The 20187-nt window shown below is 38.4% G+C and overlaps 1 protein-coding gene across 1 annotated transcript in view; it reads left to right on the top strand.

The window, feature by feature from the left end:
- EML5 (EMAP like 5) overlaps positions 1-20185 on the top strand; it is a 117608-nt gene extending 97423 nt beyond the window's left edge. Inside the window, exons 34-43 of the mRNA XM_064460541.1 lie at positions 1089-1297; positions 3255-3412; positions 5695-5809; positions 6255-6443; positions 6621-6793; positions 8049-8211; positions 9099-9202; positions 10884-11037; positions 11809-11909; positions 12235-20185. Of these exons, the coding sequence (XP_064316611.1) occupies positions 1089-1297; positions 3255-3412; positions 5695-5809; positions 6255-6443; positions 6621-6793; positions 8049-8211; positions 9099-9202; positions 10884-11037; positions 11809-11909; positions 12235-12271 (1403 nt within the window). The 3' untranslated portion in view covers positions 12272-20185. The remainder of the gene's footprint in view (positions 1-1088; positions 1298-3254; positions 3413-5694; positions 5810-6254; positions 6444-6620; positions 6794-8048; positions 8212-9098; positions 9203-10883; positions 11038-11808; positions 11910-12234) is intronic.
- The last annotated feature ends 2 nt before the right edge of the window (positions 20186-20187 follow it).

Below are 20187 nucleotides of genomic sequence, written 5' to 3'. Positions count from 1 at the left end.
AGAAGAAATTTTGTATTCTTCTCTGTTCTTGTTCTTCTCTAAAGTCTGATTACTGGCTAGGCTGTTCTATGCCTAAAACTGTCACCCAAAAATTGCAAATTGCGGAAATGCAATGCCAGTACAGCTCCTCAATGCAGCTATGTAATTGGTAATTCTTAAGCTTTACTACATGTTTTCAGAATGGCTTTGATCTGAGTTCAGGATTTAGGCTAAAGTGATTTGGTCAGCTCCTTTCCTCATCTCCATTCTGTCTGACAAAGCCATGCCCAGATTATGAAACTGATTCTCTAGTCTTAGGGGTTTCCTTCCTCTCTCTTTGGAGATTTCTGTTGATCAACTAGTATCTCTCAGAAGTTTAAAGATCAGCTATCAGGTTAATAAAAAGTGATCCTTCGCAGCTTGTCTGCTAGATCCTGTGGAGCTGGATGCAATGTCAAATGTGTATGTATACAATTTTAAGTAGTATGAAGGATGTGTGGTAAAATCCCCTGCAGCAATTCACTGCCTTTTCAGTCAGAACATGCCAGTGCTCGTTCTTAAGAGTCAATACAGATTCAACATGGCAGCTAAGGATCCAGATTGAGGAATGTTCATATGGCTCAAAATGTCTGATGTTAACACCTCTGAAGAGACTGGAAAAGCATTACCTTTGAATCTAAGACAGTATGTAACACAGTCAGTTTCTGCATTTTCTGCAGAAAGAAGAAAGTTTTCTAACTTTCAACAAAATTTGCAGAGAAGTAATTCATTAGTCTCTTGTAATTTGTCCAGAGTTTGGGGTTTTCAGAGTTGTTGGAATTTAAGAGGAGATGGAAACTTACTTGGATATGAGCTCTTAACTTTCTTATATTCCTGCGGAAATTTAAGATTTTAAGTAGATGGCACCTTCATTAGGTGCTACGCTTTGCTACTGGGTTTTATTGAATATTTTTTTTTATCAGCATCTTAATTTAGTTTTAATTTAGGAGCAGTTTGTGCTTTTCTTCAGTACCTGCGTGGTCTTGGGTGACTCATCATTCTCCATAATTTTTAACCATAAATGTATTTTTTTCTCAGCAAATTTAAAATGTCCATTTTTTTTCTGCCAGGTGCCAAAGTTGCTAGCCGAGCTGGTCATAACCAGCGTATATTTGTAGCAGAGTTCAGACCAGATTCAGATACCCAGTTTGTTTCTGTGGGAGTTAAACACGTGAGGTTCTGGACACTGGCTGGAAGAGCTCTTCTCAGTAAAAAAGGGCTGCTGAGCTCCATAGAAGATGCCCGAATGCAAACGATGCTATCGGTAGCTTTTGGAGCGGTACGTACCTTAACAAACTATTTTAAAATGCATACAAACAAAAATTGGGTTTGCTTCTATGTCTTTATTCAATGACGCTTTTCTGACCTGCTCATGAGTATGTCAGGTCTTTTGTTAAACTCAGATTAGCATTTCTAATATTTGTCTGCTAGTTAGAACTAATACCAGCTTTCTTTCAAGCAGAAAAGAAAAAAGATTATGGATTTAATGTTTTCAAAAGAAACAAGCATAGGTGCTTTGGACTGGTAATACGCTGCTGGCTACGCAATCTAAGTAAAACAAAGCTGCCTCTAAGACTGTAGGACCCAAACAATAGAAATGAGGTTAATTTTATCCCCACCTGGGGGTGATTGTATTATAATCTGTATGCATTACTACCTATCTGTGATCTGAGAGCAACATTGTCCTGGGGCATTTGTTGGGCATTTGTTAACATCTATGACTGTTAGACGACCACAGTAGGGTTTGTTTTGCTTTGGGTTTTTTTTTCACAGACACGGCCCTTGTTGCTAACTTCCACATCCTTGCCATTTCAGGAGTTGCTCTGTATCAGCAGCACTCATCTTGTCAGCTGGGCAGATAGCCATAGATTTCTTTGTGGAGTGGTGCTTCTCTTTTGTTGCGTGCGTTACTGTCCTGCTTGTTGATTTGCCTGTTGGGTCCAGACTGAATTTATACTATTGATTTTGATTTTTGAAACTGTAACTGGCCTGTGGTTTCATTTTTCATTAGACTATCTTTTCCAGAGTGGCCTCTCTCTCAGGTGCCTCTGATTTAAGAGAGTCCTACAATGCAATAAGATATTTTCCAAATAATAACTGTTAGAGCTGCACAGCCCGGGCATTAGTCTGGGGTTTGGAAAAACTCTGTCAACTTTCTTATGGAGGGGCAGATTCTTAGCTTGAAAGGCAGGCTGTATGCTGAATGTCCTGGAGTATGGTATGAGGTGGTTTGAGGATGCAAAGCTTGCAAAGGTTTTGTAATAAAGGTATTGAATAAAGGCAAACCTGGAGGGAAGAGCAGTTCTGGGAGTGCTTTTTTTTCCTTGATTTTGTCTCAGAAGGAGCTAGTTCAGGTGCTCCTAAAGAGGGTTGGAAACAGCTGAACAGTTATGCTGGAAGGATGATCAGAGGATCTGCTCCCAGGTTCACTTCCAGACCTCTTTTATTTACTCATGTATTAGGGCACACACACACACCCCCCTTAAAAAAAAAAAAAAAAAAAAAAGGCTGAAGAACATCAACCCACCTCAGTCAAGGGGTGTTCTTAACAGATCTATAGATGCGTACTGGTACTCTAAAATACTACACATGATACTGAATTTGAGGATTGTTCACCTAAGTTAGTAAAACAGTTTTGCTCAATAACCAGTTCCTGTTGGTTTTAAGTGTATCCTAATAAATTGCCCATAAATTTCAGAGGTAGTTAAATTTATTACCTTTCAAAAACAGGAAGCAGAAGTAAAGAAAAACAGGCAGCTTTAGTTCTGAGTTAAGTCAGACCATTTTCTTCACAAACTAAAGGTCACTGTAATTCAGTGAGTACCTTCACCTAACAAAAATGAATGCAAGCATAATGTATTTAGCAAGGGGGTGCAAAATGCCTTTGTGTGAAATGTCAAAACTGTTCTTGGCATTCTACTTTTTTGCCACAGTTGGCACACCTCATAGGCTGAAAATACAGATAACCCTATGGCCAAAGCTTAAGTCATTGCATTTCTTATTGCAGTGCAGAGCCTATTAGCTACAAGGAAGCGTCTTTCAGACTTCAAGAAAGAATATAGTAGCTCATTGTTTTGTCCCTACAGGTTCTTACTACCCCTTCCACAATTTGCTCTTCTACAGCAGCAAATAAAAGCAGTCTACCCTAAAAGCAAATGCTGATGATCTTTATTTCTGAATGTTTTCTTCCTGCCTCACTCAGAATCAGATGATGAGTATATTTTTCCCCTTTTCAGAATAACTTGACATTTACAGGTACTATCAGTGGAGATGTTTGTGTTTGGAAAGATCACGTGTTGATACGAATTGTGGCCAAAGCTCACAATGGACCTGTTTTTACAATGTATACCACGTTGAGGGATGGTTTGATCGTTACAGGAGGCAAAGAAAGGCCGTGAGTCTTCTCTCTTCTTTTTTTTTCAACCCCCTGCATACACATCTATTTTTTACAAATGGTTTGGATGCATCCCATCTAACACTAGGCAGTTGAGACATCAAAGCTAGAAGAGCAGTCACTTTCGAAAACCTGAATAGTTGGTAGAAATAAAGTAGCCACCACCTCCAAAGTACAGGTAAGCCCACATGAGTTTTTTTATCCATTGATTATAAGAGAAGGCCTGGAGTGGCTGGGATCCTGGCCTGGGCGCCTTCCTTGAGTACCTAAAGTCAAGGGAGATGAATCAGAATCTAAATGTTATTAAGAACAGGTAGTTCTTACTAGTTTTAATTTCTAGGTAACACTCATCTTTCTAAAGCACATCTGCAAACTTCTTCAGGCACTTTATGATGACTTTACATTATTTTGGTTAAAAATAATAGGCAAGTGTAAAATGCACTGTGAATGAATTATCAATTATATTGCATTATCAATTATACTGCATTACATCAGTAAGGTAGTGTTTCTCCAACTACAAATACATGAATTATCAAAGAGATGATATAGTTCTCCCTCCTTAAGCTGAAAAGGGCTATTTATTACAGCAGTATTATTCTTGACAGAAGGCAAAACCATGTACTTTGAAATATAGCTTTAAGCATTAAAAAGTTACCTAGTCCTTGGCGGTTACTCCTTTTTCTGAAGTTGAACTGAGGTTGTTAATGCAAGTAATTTGCACAGCTGTGATTAAAGAAACGAATGATAAATATTGTAACAGCATAATGCACAGCTTCTTTTAAAGGAAGAATCTGTTTAGTTACGATGGCAGAGGCAAACTGTCTTCTCTAAAATCTAAGGTACAGCAACATCCTTTGTTCCTGGGTTGTAAGAAAAATATCTCTTCAAGCATTTAAATTTTTTCTTAGCGCCTTGCTAATGATAAAAGAAAAAAAAGTGCGGCAGCTGTAATGCAGTCCATCTGATGGCCTGATAGTGCCCCGTTTTGCCACTTACAGGCCACTTACGACCTTTTCCTTAAAGATCCTTGTTGATATCCAGACCCAGCTGAAAACTTTTTTATTCCTGCGCTTGAAATATTTTCTTCCAGTATTTATAAAACATCATAATGATTTTATTTGGATAATGTTCTCTCTACTACTTAGCTTCAAAGCCTCTTAATAGTTAGTGTTTGATCTGAAAGAAACAGTGAAGAATAACAGTAAGAAAGAATAATTCATCTCCTGTGGGAAAATGGAGTATTGAAAGTATTCAAAACAAATGCTACATTTAGGAAAATTACATGTTTGCTTCTGCCTTGGCATTTGTAATTGCAGTTCACCAGCCTCTTGTGATAAAATCGTTTTGCTGAGGATGATGACCAATCGTCATATGTCAAAACAGCACTGTTGGGAAGCAAAGAATATTGCACTGCAAGGACTAGCAATTTATAATTTATTACAGTTGTTTTAGTAATAATAGTGCAGAAGCAGTAATTGTGATTAAACATTCTGGAGTTCTTTGTCAGGGTTCATTCAGTAAACAAATTGGTAACGCTGGCAGCTCAGTACTGTGGAACATTATATTTTCTGTTGGGGGAGATTCTTTTCTCTTTGCAAAAGATAAAACTTATGTCCCAGCCTAACTGGAAATGCCAGATTTACAACTGTTTCATCAATCATTATCTTTTTTTAGAAACTTTTTTTATTCTAATATGTTCTTTACTGAAATACCAGTTCTCTTGAAAGTGGGTGGGAAATACTTAGTGCTTTCATGATTAATGCATTTTAGTATCTTGTGCAATTAACATTGTGTGATTCCCCCCCCCCCCCGTATCTTTGCCACTTATCCACTTATTTCACAGGAATGAAAACCATGAAATTTTCACAAAAGTGAAAAACTGTTGTAATTTATTTCACAGGAGTAAAATACAAGTCTTTCCTGCTTCCCTCATCTATATTTTGATAATCTCTGTCTTAATAATAAGGTGGTAATTTGTTCACACACTTAACTGTTTCTTTGACTAGACGAATTTGCTAAGAGCTACTAATTCAGACCAAGCTTGGCAGTGATGAGCTTTCAACTTGTTCTGTAAAGCAGTGCAACAAGGACTTTGAATCACTGTTTCTTGCTTAGCTGGGAGGCTCAGAATATTAATATCATTTAATATTTAATATTTAATTATTTAAAACATACTTAAATGCCACATTTACAATACATTACATTAAAAAATATAGTTATTTCACACATTGTCTTTTCTGTGCCAGCCATTATACTTATGGTTGTTCCTGATTTCCTGATAGATCAAAGGAGGGAGGAGCAGTTAAGCTATGGGATCAAGAGCTGAAACGATGTCGTGCCTTTAGACTAGAGACAGGACAAATGACAGACTGTGTTCGCTCTGTTTGTAGAGGCAAGGTAAAGAAAGCATCATGTCTTTAAAATAAAGCTTATAATTTGTGGGTTGATCTATAACATATGATAAATTGTATCCTTCCTCTTTCTCTTATAATTAGTAATTGAAATTCAACATTGAGCTAGACAGCAGGAAAAAATTGTACTTCTGGAGATCTTAGTCTTAGGAAAATATTCTGCATGTATTTTTGTTAAAGACTAACTAAGGATTTGTATATTTTCACACTTCAGATGTCAGACAAGTAAGAACTCAACTAGCATCATGATTTATATACAGCTTTGTACTTCAATAAATCATAGATGAGTTTAAAAAATAACTTATTTTTTGTTTACTTGATTTCAGCAAACCTTCTTGACAGAACTATAGCTGTAGATTATATATCCATTACAGTTCATCATGAGTAGTTAATGTATGATATCAGAGATAATTCTTTCACTTTTGTTCAAGGGGAAAATTCTCGTTGGGACAAGAAATGCCGAAATAATTGAAGTTGGAGAGAAAAATGCTGCATGTAACATTCTAATTAATGGTCATATGGATGGACCAATCTGGGGCCTCGCAACGCATCCTTCCAGAGATTTTTTCCTTTCTGCTGCGGAAGATGGCACAGTAAGACTCTGGGATATTGCTGAAAGGGTAGGTGTTGGAGAACAGTTGTTTCAGAAAAAGAAAAAAACCTAGACTTGTGGTGGTGTTGAGGACTTGAAACTTATTTTTAATGTCCATCTACACTGTCAAACTGTTAGCCTAAGTTGTTTTTTAAATATGAACAAATAGAAACATTCACTCTTCTGGGTTTTTATTTCTTCACAGAAGATGCTGAACAAAGTCAGCTTAGGACATGCAGCTCGTACTGTTTGCTACAGCCCAGAAGGTGATATGGTAGCTATTGGCATGAAAAATGGAGAATTTATTATTTTGCTTGTGACATCTCTAAAAATTTGGGGGAAAAAAAGGGACAGAAGATCAGCTATTCAAGATATCAGGTCAGAAAATAAATGCCTTTGTCTGTTGTAGTATTCTAGGAATCTGTATTATTTTGGTTTTTAAAAACACAGTTTTATGTTCTGAGGAGCATTGCAGTGATACTTCAGAGATCAATGAACGAAGTGTGGAGTTAGTGTGGTTACTCTGATACCAGGAAGGAGGAGGTACAGGAAGATGAGAGATAGCAATCAGTCAAAAAAACAGGCAGTACCATGGGTCAGTGTCAGACGATATTGCCACGGGTTAGTTAAAATGAAGGGTGAATGGAGAAGTCAATGGACAATAGGAACAGGCCATCCTAATCAGGGGAGGGGGCAGATGAGAAGGTGTGAAAAGGAGCTGGGTGAGGTGATGTGTAGGTGGTAAAATGAGATCAGAAGTTTACAGATGAAGACTGGATTGTGAGAGATGCTGGAAATGTCCGTTAGTTTGCTCTTTAATGTGTTTTGTTAGAAAGGAGTTAGCAGAAGTACAATTTTGCTTCTGTTTCCTGAATGGAGGACAAGGACGTTTCTTCTGTGAGATAAATTGATCGTGATCAGCTCAGGGAAGCTTCTGAAGAACAGAGTGGGGTGAGTGGGAGAAATACGAACAAACAGGGACCTTGCTGCAGGAAGGCAGGAGAGCCCCGCTTGGAGTCAGGGGGTTGCTGGAATCAGAAAGCTGTCCCAAGGTATGTCTTGGAGATAATAGAAATAAAGAAACTTCCCTAGTAACGCAAAAGGGGCTGTAAGGAATTTGGTCAGCTCAGGAAGCTACTGAGTTTCAAGACTAGAGAGGAAAACTGGAGGAAAGAAACCACTGTGCAAAAATACATTGGGCAGATGAAAGATCTGATTTCACATCTTTCTATTCAGTTCATTTCATCCAGAAGGTCTGGCTTTTCTTCATTTACAGTGTTTCATTTTTCTAGTTGGTAGCCTTGTAAATATAGTGTTAGAGAGTCAAAGTCATTAGGGGCATGCCACAAAGTTGTGAAAGTAATGAGATCAGATAATGAACAGAGTTATTCCAGAGATGTTCCTGGTTCATCTCTACGTGACAGCTGTACTGAAATTATTGCCACCTTCTACTGCATGTACGTTCCCTGAAAATTTTGTTTCTAAAGTTATTCTGCTTAGCAGGCGAACTACTTTGCCTCCCTCTTTAGTTCTGGATAGCAGATACTTGAAATACAAATCACCTGTGCTTCTCAAATATTAGAATCTGTTCTAAGTGCCAACGTGTGTTCATAAAACCCTTTTCTCTGTTCAGGTTTAGCCCAGATTCCCGTTACTTAGCAGTTGGTTCCAGTGAGAATGCAGTGGATTTTTATGATCTGACTTTGGGTCCCACACTAAATCGAGTCAGCTATTGCAAAGACATCCCAAGTTTTGTGATCCAGATGGACTTCTCTGCAGATAGCTCTTATCTCCAGGTATCAGTCATTAATTGTTCAAGATGCTAAAAGGAAAACATACTCAGCATAGATACTCTGCAAGTATTCCTCTTCGCAACTGCTAAGTTTTGTAATGACATGCAGTAGTTTACTATCACTGGACTATTACTTTGTTGTAGTGCTAAATGGATGATGAAAATAGTTATTCTGGATATTAAATACAAGAAATAAACATAGAAAGGAGAAACAGATTTCAAAATCACTGGAATGTGTCACCCTGCCATTTTATCTCTGTGATGCTGATAGGCTATCTTAAAAGGGGAAGGGGTACAGTCTGTCATTCTGTAAGCCCCAGGGACCTGTGAATTCTTCATATCCCTGGCCAGAAGGTAGCATTACAGGTGCTAACCTTCATGGAGCATCACCAAAATCATGGTGTTACAACTCCCAGCCCCAGGGCTCAAAACATTTCTTAAAATAAAGTAGGCATACCTTGCTTTCTATGGTTTTTTCACACCTGAGAGGAGGAATAAGCTTCTCTTATTATCAGATCAACATCTGCAGGCTGAGAGTAATACCTTTGTGTCTGTTTAAAGATAGGAGTTTATTTTGCCTTATTTATACACACATACAAAACAACACAATATATTGAGAGAATTAATATTATGTGCACAATGGGAGATGTTTCCATTTTTTTATTCATTACATTTTAAAATTGAACATTTCTTATGCTTTCTCATTGTTGCTTTACACTTGTATAGATTTTTGAGAATTTTCAACTCATTGAGCAAGTTTCATTGATAGATAAGTTACTTAGAGAGTAGAAGGTAACTGTCAAGAAAATGCTTTTCAAAGCCCTTTAGAATTACATCTTCATCTTTTCAAACAAATTAATGTATTCTAAATTATCTGTGGTCATCTCAAAGGTCTCTACTGGGTCTTACAAAAGGCAAGTCTATGAAGTGCCTTCAGGAAAACAGCTTGTGGACCAGGCTGTGATTGACAGAATAACGTGGGCTACTTGGACAAGGTAAATGAGTCACACGTTTATACCTGTTAGAACACTTGTAACTTCCAGGAGAAGCACCTACTGTTTAAAAGCGTATTTCATCCCTTCATTCAGTCAGATAGTTCCTTTTAGTTCACCCATCTGCTCTGGCAACAGATCAGGTAAGTGCAGTACAGCAAAAGAAGTACGTAGCACACGAGCTGTTTGACTGGTGAGGGTATCTGGTAAAAGCTGATCTCTCTGTGTGCCTTTCTATTCATTGTGTATCTCTAGCTTCCTTTGAGGTATCTCTAGCAGCCTCAGTAGTTTTTCATTGCATTGTGCAAGTTACCTGGAATACAGCAATATTTACTTCAAAATAGTGCTTTGGGGATAAGAGAGAGCGCAAGGAATATTGAAACATATCAAAACGTGAAACAATAATACAAGACTGATAATTCAAGTTTTATTTACAGTGTTACACTAATTATAGCTGTATTTTAAAGTTGCTATTAACATTTACATATTAAAAGATACCTTAAGATCTGAAAGATTTTAAATACCTTGAAGTTGTTATATTTCATTCAAAATAGACTTAGAAATTACTTGAAGAATGGTACCATAATTTATTTTTATTTCACATTTAAATAATGGATTTTATATTCTGTGTGAGACTGATTTCCTGTGCCTTATTTCAGGCTCCTTTGCCTGCTTTCAATTATTGTCCTCTGATTAACACTCAGACAAAAACTGAGAATAAATACTTGAAAATTGTCTACATATGAACCACTGTAAACAATAGTAATCCCTACTATTTTGCTGCAAGGCATGTCTAAATCTACAGGTTTTTCAGAGGGCTCTGAAAAACTCTTCTTGCTAGCTTTCTGTTTTCTGTTCGGGTAATCCATTTTTGTCACCTCTTTAATATGAAACAAGAAACCTGTGTTTTCTGACTCAGTTCGGTATGGCTAAAGTAAATAATTCCTTTTTGAATGTAATGTACTGTGCTCTGATTTGGGGGACAGGATCACAGAAAAATTCCCAAATCATTCACATATTAAGACATGATGAAGTGCTTGTTTCTGTGCATTCTTGGAAGTCTGCATATACATTTTAAGCACAGCTGAATAAAAAGCAACTTTTCACAAGGCTTTGCAGAGGAAATTTTCTATAAACGTCTGTTTTGGAGTCTTACGATAATTATGTTTTCTGTTTAGGACAATCTCTGCCTCTTTCTCTGATTTTAATGAAGAATCTTCACTGGACTCGACACTTTTCATCTAATTGATATGAAAATGTTACAGAATCAACAAAACATAGCTATAATGAGAATACACATATTTTTATTTTCCAACAGCTGAAACTTATTCATCTAATGCTTACACTATGACATTCTGTTTTTAATTGTCCTTTCTTTATTCTTTTTTTTTTTTTTTTTTTTGGCAAATGTCTCACTGGACAATATTACTACTGTTGATTTCACCTCTGTCCTTAGTGTTGTCATGGGCCACATTATTTTGGGAATTGTATCACTATTGATTTCAGAAGCAGATATGGAATAATGTAAAAAATTACAGAGTAAAACAAGATGCATATGTTTAAGTATAAAATGTAAAAATTAAGTTTTTATAAAACCAGTCACAATACAAAAGCTGTTTACTATTTCCTCACTCTGTTGGTTTTGCTGTGGTTTTCAAAATAATCTCTTGCTCTTCTGTTTCAGTGTTCTAGGGGACGAAGTAATTGGAATTTGGTCCAGGCATGCTGAAAAAGCTGATGTAAACTGTGCCTGTGTTTCTCACTCGGGAATCAATCTTGTAACAGGCGATGATTTTGGCATGGTCAAGCTGTTTGACTTCCCATGTCCTGAAAAATTCGTAAGAACTTGTTTTTGCATCGTTACAACAAAAAGTGCTGTTGATATTATGGTCTTGTATTGCTTCTCTAGAAGATGTATGATGGAAATGTCTCCTATTCTGAATTTGTAGCTGCTTTTATGCATCTCTTTAACTTTAGCTCTATACTCTCAGAAGGATGCTTCACCTCAAAAGTTTTCCTGACATTTTGTGCAATAGCTCTTGCTATAAACTCTTGTAGGTGTTAATATTGTCTGCTGGTCTGCATTAGCATAGTGCCTTCATACTGAAAATCTCAGAGCCCTTGGTTTTATTTATCCACATCTCCAATCTCAATTTGACAGGTGAGGAAGACATCTGGTAATTTCAGTCCCATCTGTGTATTTACATGGATGAAGAGTTTACAGATTTTTTGCTAACATTAGTACTGTTAATTTTCAGGATTTGAGACTGCACAGCATAAACTGCTTGCACACTTACAATGAAAATATTGTTTTCAGTATTAGGAATTTTACACAAAATTTAGAGGTTAATCATGTGACAAGATATATTTTATTTATTGTGTTACCTTGAGCATTGCTCCCAGTTTGCAGCTGCCGTCTCATCTGGTGACAATTGAATCTGTGTTGCAGCTCAATAGTAGTTCTTCAGGAGGGCTTTCACGTTTGAAAACCTATATAGCATTCTGAACGATATAAATACATCATGCAATAAAAAGGTAGACAAAAACATGCATGTCTCCCTTGATTTAGGATGACACAGAGTATTTAGATTTATTGTTTTTCTTTTCAGGCAAAACACAAACGATTTTTAGGTCACTCGGCCCACTTGACTAATATTCGATTTACAAGTGGAGATAGATACGTGGTCAGTGCTGGAGGGGATGACTGCAGGTATGTATCCTTGCCATTGTTGTCAAAAAGTACAACAGCAGTGGACGTGGACAGTCCATAACAATATAAAGCTCAAGTTCAGAGTCTTCATCTTTCTATCCACTTGCTTGCTTTTCTGTTTGTATACAAAGAAATGGATATTCTCAAGAAAATAAATAGCCCAGGTGTTAATATGAACAGTTAAGTTTTAATAAATTGCATTTACATCAGTATTCAGAGCATCATACTTCTAGCTGAAATGTTTCTTTTAACTGTTATTAGACATTTCTTTTAACAATATTTTAGCCTTTCATATCTCATATTTAATATCTTTTTGAAAATGCAGCTTATTTGTTTGGAAATGTGTGCATATGCCTCATTGAAAGAGACGTGGAGACTTGCAATGAGGACACTGCATGAAGTACCAGGCATGAGATACCCAGGATTGCAATGTGACATTCTACTGTGCCCTGCATGTGTTAGAAATGGTGCTGATCCAAGACACAGAGCAATCTGTGTCTCAGACAAGTATCTGGTGTCTGTCAGGAGGATGGACTGTAACAAATATGCTGAGGCCGTTAGATTTGCTGCAGTATTGGATAATCTGGGTTTGTATTTCACTCACTGCCAGATGTTGAAATGAAATACGTGGACGAAGTGAAAAAATGAATTGTTAATCAATGTACAGTTTCACAGTAAGATCCTGGGGTGTCAATCAAGAGATGTTATTTCTGACCTAGTGCTGTACATTGATCTATTTTCAGCATGAATATTTCTCCTTTAAATTTTGGGGTCTGAGTATCATTGAAAAAAAAGAGTATTCCATATTTTATTACCAAAAGAAACCATATATTATCTCTTAAATATATAGTATTTTAATAAATGTTTAATTATTATAATGGAAATGATATTTCTATGACTGGTCAAAAGGAAGCATCATCTGGTGAAGCAGAAAATAAGGGAGCTGATTCCTTAGGACTTAAATATTTCTGCATTTAGAGGCCTGGGTCACAGTCATGTCTGGTGAAAGCCGTTGGATATGCATGATCTTCATGGCTAATTTAGTGTTTTTGTTGCACTTAAACATTAAATTAGTTCTGTGAGCAAAAATAGATTTGCTCACTTTGCGAGTGCCTTGCCCACAACCTAGAAGTCTAACTCCAATTTTTGCCTTGTGAATAAAAGTATTCTCAGTGGAAGAGAGATTATTGCTGTGTTACTGGACTGGGCTTTTAGCCTCTGTGCTGGAAAAGTGGACTAGGGTGAAAATTTTATAGACTTCATAACTGATAAAGCTTGGGATGTCAGCAGTTGCAAAAATAGAATTTCATAGCAATATGAATTGATTTTATTTTCTCAGCATCATAGGGGGGACTCAGAGAGAATATTAACTTTCCAAACATTATATTTTGTACATTTGAACTTTTTAACAGAGTTAGGATTAGCTGGGAGAGGTCTCTACTCAGATTTCTCTCCTGATTGTAAAAAAGTGTCCAATCATAGCTTCTTTCAATGGACCTGCTGTCACCTCTAGCATAAGTGCATTTATTCTGTCTTGCAACATAACTGAGACACTAAGTTGAAAAAGAACATTTCAGTCATAATGAAAACCTGAACAAAGCTATGTTTTGGGTACAAGTGAGGAAGATTCATCAGCTGTTTATCTAAATCATGTCATAGAGATGCATTATGGGCTGAACCTGGTTTTTAATCAGTGCAGTTAATTTTCATGCAACATGAAGGGAACAGAAGTAACTAATTATCAGCACTACTCTCATAATGACATTCTGCTGTGCACGTAAAGCTCTTTTTCTCTGTAAGCCAGCACTGCTTTAACAGTAGCATTTGTTTAGGTCAGTCAGTAGGCTTTGATATTATTCACCTCTTGCATTCTCTTATGCCAGATAAAAGTAAAAAAGAAATAAACCTCCTCTCTTCTTGTAAGCATCTTGTGTGCATGGTGGTTATAGAAGGAATGGGGAGGGCTTGCATGTAGAGGAGAAGGGGGAGAAGAGTTAATGAGCCAGACTTCCTGTGCTCTCTTAGGTCCAAAAATGCTTGTTATGTGCTATACAAAGGTAGTTACCCAGTGGTCTTAGAAAATGTATTTCATGTATACAAGCTATAACCAATATTTATTTTAAAGAAGTTGATGAACTAAACTATTACCTGGTTTCTCGGCATGATGGTTCTTAGCAAAGTTTTGCCAGTCATGCAGCTGCTGCTCTACAGCAGCAAAAACTCTGTGGATTTGGTCATGAGTGTACAGGGAGATCTTGCTGGTAATGTTCTTTTACTTTAGGGGAATTGCACATGAGAACTGAGATTAGACCTGATCTGGCTCATAACCTTGTTGCCTGCCTGCCTGTTTTATATGAAAATTAGTACCTGGCATGTAAATCTTCTGTGTGCCAGAGAAATCAGTTGCAGTATGCTATAGCTGTGATTCTGTCCCTTATTAAACACATCTGTGCAGGACTTTTTGACTTGAAGTAAGATTTGTCCTGTCTCTGTTTTAAAGTTGCCTTTCATTCGGTCAGGTTGGATGGCTGTTCAGAGCTCCCTCAGAGTCTGTCCTATTCAGACTGCCAGATCAAAGTCCAAATTTTTCTGCCTCTTTGAGTTTTCCCATCAAAATCCTAGTCTTAGTGTCTCCCAGCCTCATGATCTTCTGCACTCCTTCGCCCAATGGAATGGGTATGTGGACTATCAATAGGTTTGTTCCTCGGATCCCCATCACTGGTCATGTCTTCCTTTCCTCCCTCCCTCCATCCCCTTCATTAATGCTGTGCATCTCCACTGGTCATTTGTCCATTGGTGCTTTTGCCCTGAGGAATCTCAAATGCCACTCCAGTGGTGGGGTTCCAGCGAGAAGCTGACAGGCAAATTGCAGCAAGGCTGCCCTCAGCGGTGCAAGGCTGATAGCTGCGGTGTGAAAGGCTGAACCTCCAGATTGCCCTGCTTCTTCACTCTCTTCCAAACCTCACCACTAGTCTAGGGGACTGGGATGGGAGCTGGAAGTGGAGGAGCTCTTTAATCACAGAACTAACTACCAGTCTCATTCCTCCTGTTGCAGCCAGTTTAGGCAGCTAGTATTTTTCCTGGGAAACTGCTCAGCGGTTTGCCAGGTAAAATGGTGTCAGCCAGCTGGGAGCAGTCATGAATGTTGAAGAGTAAGTACACAGCCTCAGCTGCAGCTTTCTTCCTGAGGACAATTTGGAGCATATTTTGTAGGACAAGCTGTGATCCTCTGCTGAAGAGAACAGCTGGCTGTAACCATGGCTAAAGATGGCAGCTTCGCGGTTTTTTTGGATCTTTTTTTTCTGTGATGGCATTTCTTACTGTGTCTCATTTGCTGTTTACATGAAATGCTCCTGTAGTAACTTGCTAATGGTTTCCATCCGTGCTTGAAGCATGTGTATATGTGAACAGACTGCCTGTTGCGGTAGGCAGCGGGACCTCATGGCTGGTCGTGCAGCAGGAAAGTCAGAGGATGACATAACAGCATAGGACAGGTCAGGGAAGAAGCTGGAATGTGGGGGGACTAGTGACAGCCTTTCATTGGGAAGCATCAGAGAGAGGAAACGTGGGCAGGAGGGCGCTGTCTGAAGCTGGAGAAAACCTTTTCTCTGATTATACAGGACCAAGAAAGGGGAGGCATAAGTTCTTTGTATAATTTGCTCACTCATAGCGGATGATTTTGTGCTCTAGCTTAATTGTCTTTCTAACTCTTTCTGGCTGCATCTTTGGGATTTGTAAGGCAAAAGTAGTTTTTGTAATGAAAAAAATAAACTATAGAACTGGTTCAATAAAAGCAAAATGACATTTCCCTTCAAAAAATAAATGTGCCCTTGAAAGCTATTTCAGTGTGCTTAGAAAAAAAGAGCATGAGAGAAGGAAAATCCAGCTCCTAGGAGCAAATAAAAATTAAAAATAAACACATTTAGAACTGAAAATTGCCATAGTGCAGGAACTGAGGATCACAGTTGAGACTAGGACAGAGAGAACAAATTAGCCAAATGTATTGAATCATTTAGACTTGAAATCTTTAATTTTTTTTTTATTCTTGAGGAGGTCATTGTATGAGACTTTGATTTTCATAGGGAAGGCAAAAGATCTTGTAAAACTAAAGATAAAGCATTTCCGAAAATAAAGGCTACTTTATCACTTGTTTTTTACAGTTGAAGGAAAGTACTCATTCAGAATAACTTCTGACTTTGCTCGAGATCAGGGTTTCAGTACTAGCAAGATTCATTTCAGAATAACTCTGAACTTCATACAAGTCAGTTTAATGCTGACCTGGAATTGTACCATCAGAAAACAGACATGTTGCAGACAAGGTATCTCCTGGATCTGGAAACTAGATCAAAATAAAGAATCTCAATACCAGGACTTTGATAGTGTTCAGGGGTGGCTTAGTTTAAAACCGTGACCCACTTTTCCCAGCTGCTGCCTAAAGCCAGCTACTTGGCTTGCAAGTTTGCCAGGGTAAACAGTGCCCTTCTTTCCATAAGCCCTGAGCATCTGCCTGTGCAGCACCTCCCCTGCTTTCTGGATTGCCCCCAGCAGTGCTCAAGTCTCCACGTGCACGTGGATTTCACTCCAGACATATGCACTGGAATCCCTTACAGGACTTACTGTACATGGTGTAGTAGTGTGGCAGGCTGAGGATCTGGGTTTCACGTACAGTTCTTACATAGGCAAGGTGACGTTTCCGTTTCATTATCAGTGTCACAGATGTGACACTGGATGGGTGTCACAGGTGGGGCACTGGTGGGTGGGGAGTTGTATCACTTTCTGGCAACCATCTTGTTGCAAATGGAAATGTTCAGTGGCTGGTGAGAGGGGCTTTAAGGACTGAGAGCAGCAGCGTGCTCAAGGAGAGGCTGCAGGCAACTTCATTTGCTCTGGTTTTGGGAAGATGCAGCTGCTCCCATTCATTGCTCTTTCCTCTCCCAAACCTGTGGACAACTTTTTAGTGCTGGAGCACAGCAGCTAACACAGATTAACCACAGTTGTAGTGTCTGAACGTTGGTAACAAAGAAGATACTGTAAATACAACAACGCTATGTAGTACTGAGAGCTCAGGTAGAAGAGTGTAGGGATGTATTTTAAAACGCTACTCATTTTCCCCACGTAAACCAAACATGGATTGTTTTAATAGGCCTCTTCCGATTGATTCATATTTTAGTTTCCTGTGCCACTGGGCCTAAATGCGCTCTTTAAAGAGAAAATATTAAATCAAAGGAATACTATAGTTTAGAAAACGCTTCATAACCAACCTGCATCCATTACTGCCTCCTTCATTTCTTTCCTATTGAAACGTTATTCACCAGCTCTTGGTTCTGTTCCCAGATGTGCGCAACATTTGAGATGACAGACATTAAAGCTACGGCCTGTATTTGTTCCGTTTAACTCCCGGTGTGATGGAGAGACGGGTATCTGCAGAGAACAATTCAAATCATACCTGAGCTGAATTTTCTGTTGGTAATTCCTTGCCGTAGGCCTCCAAATACAGGTAGAGCAAGTCAGGGAAGGTGAATGTAATGCAGGCCTAGGAATACATACGAGTAGAAATGAATTAGTAAAGTTCTTTATTTTATCCCATCATAAATGATAACAAAATAAGGAAATAATTTACTTAAGATGAACTTTATGTAAAAACAACCAAACTCGTCACAGGTGCTGCTTAGACAACTGAACTGGACTTTTACCTGTAGCAACTCTTCATACGAAACATAAAGTCTGTGCACAAGTAGCTGAACTGACGCTTCTCCACCTGCTAGAGGACAGCTGAGTTCGGGGCATGAGGGGCAGTACGTTCCTGTCGCTTGCTGTGTTCGGATTTCTCTTCCGAAAGTCAAAATACGGGTTTCTTGAGTTTCTGTTGCTTGTTGTGGGGCAACTTCAGCACCCTACAAAGTGGTTTTGCCCTTACTCATACGTATCTGGCTTGGTTTGGGCACTGGTGTTGTGTGAGAGCTTATTTAAAAAACAAACCGCACAAACCAAAACCAGGAAATCCCAAACTTATTTTTTTAAGATACCCCCAAAATTAAGATGTTTGTTCCAGTGATGTAAAGATGTGTCTGATTTACACTGTTCTACATTTTTAAAAGAAAGCCAGCTGTACCTGCTTAACTGCTAGGTGGCCCCAACATAACAGGTGCTTTAAACTAGAGGATGAAGGTCATTCGTGCTTTACCACTTTCCTGTAAGATGAATTCTTCTTTCCCAGGGGGCGAATGCTGCTATCGCGTCACTGTCCATGTGACAGGGTGACTGCAGCTGATGGAAAGCTTGTGCCGCCTTCGGCTGGTCTCGGGGGGCTGAGGCGCAGACAAGTGCTTACGGAAAAAAAACCAGATTATTGGAACAAGTATTGCATTGGTGGGTTGTGAGAAAGGGAGGTGGTAGGGGTATTTAGTTCCAGTCCTCTGGAGGATTATAGGCCTTCTGGGGGGTGGGAGAAGCTTTTCATATAATATCTGCCAATTACTCATTCATTAGCTTTTGCTGGTATTCTTTTCTCCTTTTTTTCCTCTTCTTTTCTTGTCCCACAGGAAGAGCTGCTCTTCCACTCCCAACCCCTAAATATTTTTCCAAATGCAGTGGCTGTGAGAGGTCAGCCACCTTTAACCACAGCTTTACTCTTCCTACAGTGACTTGCAATACAAGGCCAGTACAGAGCATTATGTTGCTGAAAATTAATTTCCTGATAACTTAGTTGCAAATTCTTGGGGGTGGGGGGTGGGGGGAAGTGGTGGATCTTGCCATGCCCAGCAGGTAAAAAGTAGGGTATTTGTTCTTCCCAAGAAGCAAAGTGGTTACATACCTTTTTCCAGCACCTAACTTAAAATCTGACTAGGCTCTGCTCAGCCGTGGAACTGTGCATGTTCCGCAACTGTGTGATTTTTTTTCAAACAGCCATCGCAGCCAGGGCACGCACTGCACTCCGTGGGAGTTAAATACATACGCTTTCTGAAGAAATGCCAAGCATGAGCACAGGCACAAATTGCATGGGTAAAAATGGTTTCTGTACTTTTGTGAAACGTTGGTGCTGTTGGGTAGTACTTCCCACATTTCTGGTCTATTTTTCCTTTACATGCTACTACTTGGCATTGTGTTGTGGTTTTAGGTGCAAAATAGCCTCGCTTTTATTTTTTTTTTAAAGCAGTATCTGGTAATTATAAGCTTCATTTATGCTTTTTAGTTCAGTTATGGGTATACAGCATATTATATTAAGTAATGAAAAAGCTGCATTACTAATTTGTGAAAAAGTTAATGCATTTTTCGCGTAAAATTTCACATAAGAGTACACTCAACACCACAATAACTTCAAATGATAGAACAATCTGAGTAAACGCATTAGAGCTATTCCCTTTAAAAAACAGTACGCGTCTAGCTTTGTGGCTCAGTTTATTCACCTTTTTTTAGTGGAGAAAAATCAGCAGCTTGCCTTATGCTAAACAATGTACAGTAGGTTCATAAAACATGAAAGCTGTTGACATTCAGCAATGGAGGTGCTACTGGCTTCCTGCTGCCCTTCCAAACTGTATCTCCTCATCCTCCATGGAAAAGGAAAAGAGCCGCATGGCGGCAGCCGTTTCGCAAAGACAGCTGATGAGGGCGTGGGAAAATGCTACAGAGAAATAACGTAATTTGCAGTCTCTCATCTGGAAGCCCATTTCAGCCTTGCACCGTCCAACGCCAGAGCCCATCCGCGCCTCCTCCCCGCCCGCCAGGTCATCTTAGGAAAATATTTTACTGTAGTTCTTTAAGCTTAAAATCCAGTTGTCTGTTCAGATTGTGGTGTTTCATTATGGCGTGTGTCAGATAATCCCTCTTGCTTTAACAGGAAGAAAAAAAAAAAAAGAAAAAAAAAAGGTATTTTAAACTAGTGCGAAGGTGTGGTCATGTATTACTGTAATAAGGATCATGGTTTTCGGTGTATTCCATTTTGGCTTCCACCATGAACATCTAAACCCTTTAACAATGTTGTATGTTTATTTAAAGTATATATATATAATATATATAATGTCAGAATTTTGCATTAAGATTTTTTTAAATTTGAATATGAACTTTGAGTACTTTATTTAAAAAAAAAAGTTTAAAAAATACTTTCCTGGAGTGTTAAGTTGCAGAGTTCAAGACTATATTTGTCAAATTTAAGTTTAAAATATGTAGCTACCATTGTTTTCTGATACTGAATGTAAATATCTGTAAAAAGAAAACATTTTGTATATTTTTGTGACAATGTAGTTCCCCAAAAGATATTTAATAAAAAACTGCATTTATG

The sequence above is a fragment of the Phalacrocorax carbo genome, chromosome 9 (genome assembly GCF_963921805.1).
Source record: "Phalacrocorax carbo chromosome 9, bPhaCar2.1, whole genome shotgun sequence".
NCBI lineage: Eukaryota > Metazoa > Chordata > Aves > Suliformes > Phalacrocoracidae > Phalacrocorax > Phalacrocorax carbo.
The sequence above is the reverse complement of the archived record's forward strand: the minus strand, read 5'-3'. Positions and strand labels throughout refer to the sequence as shown.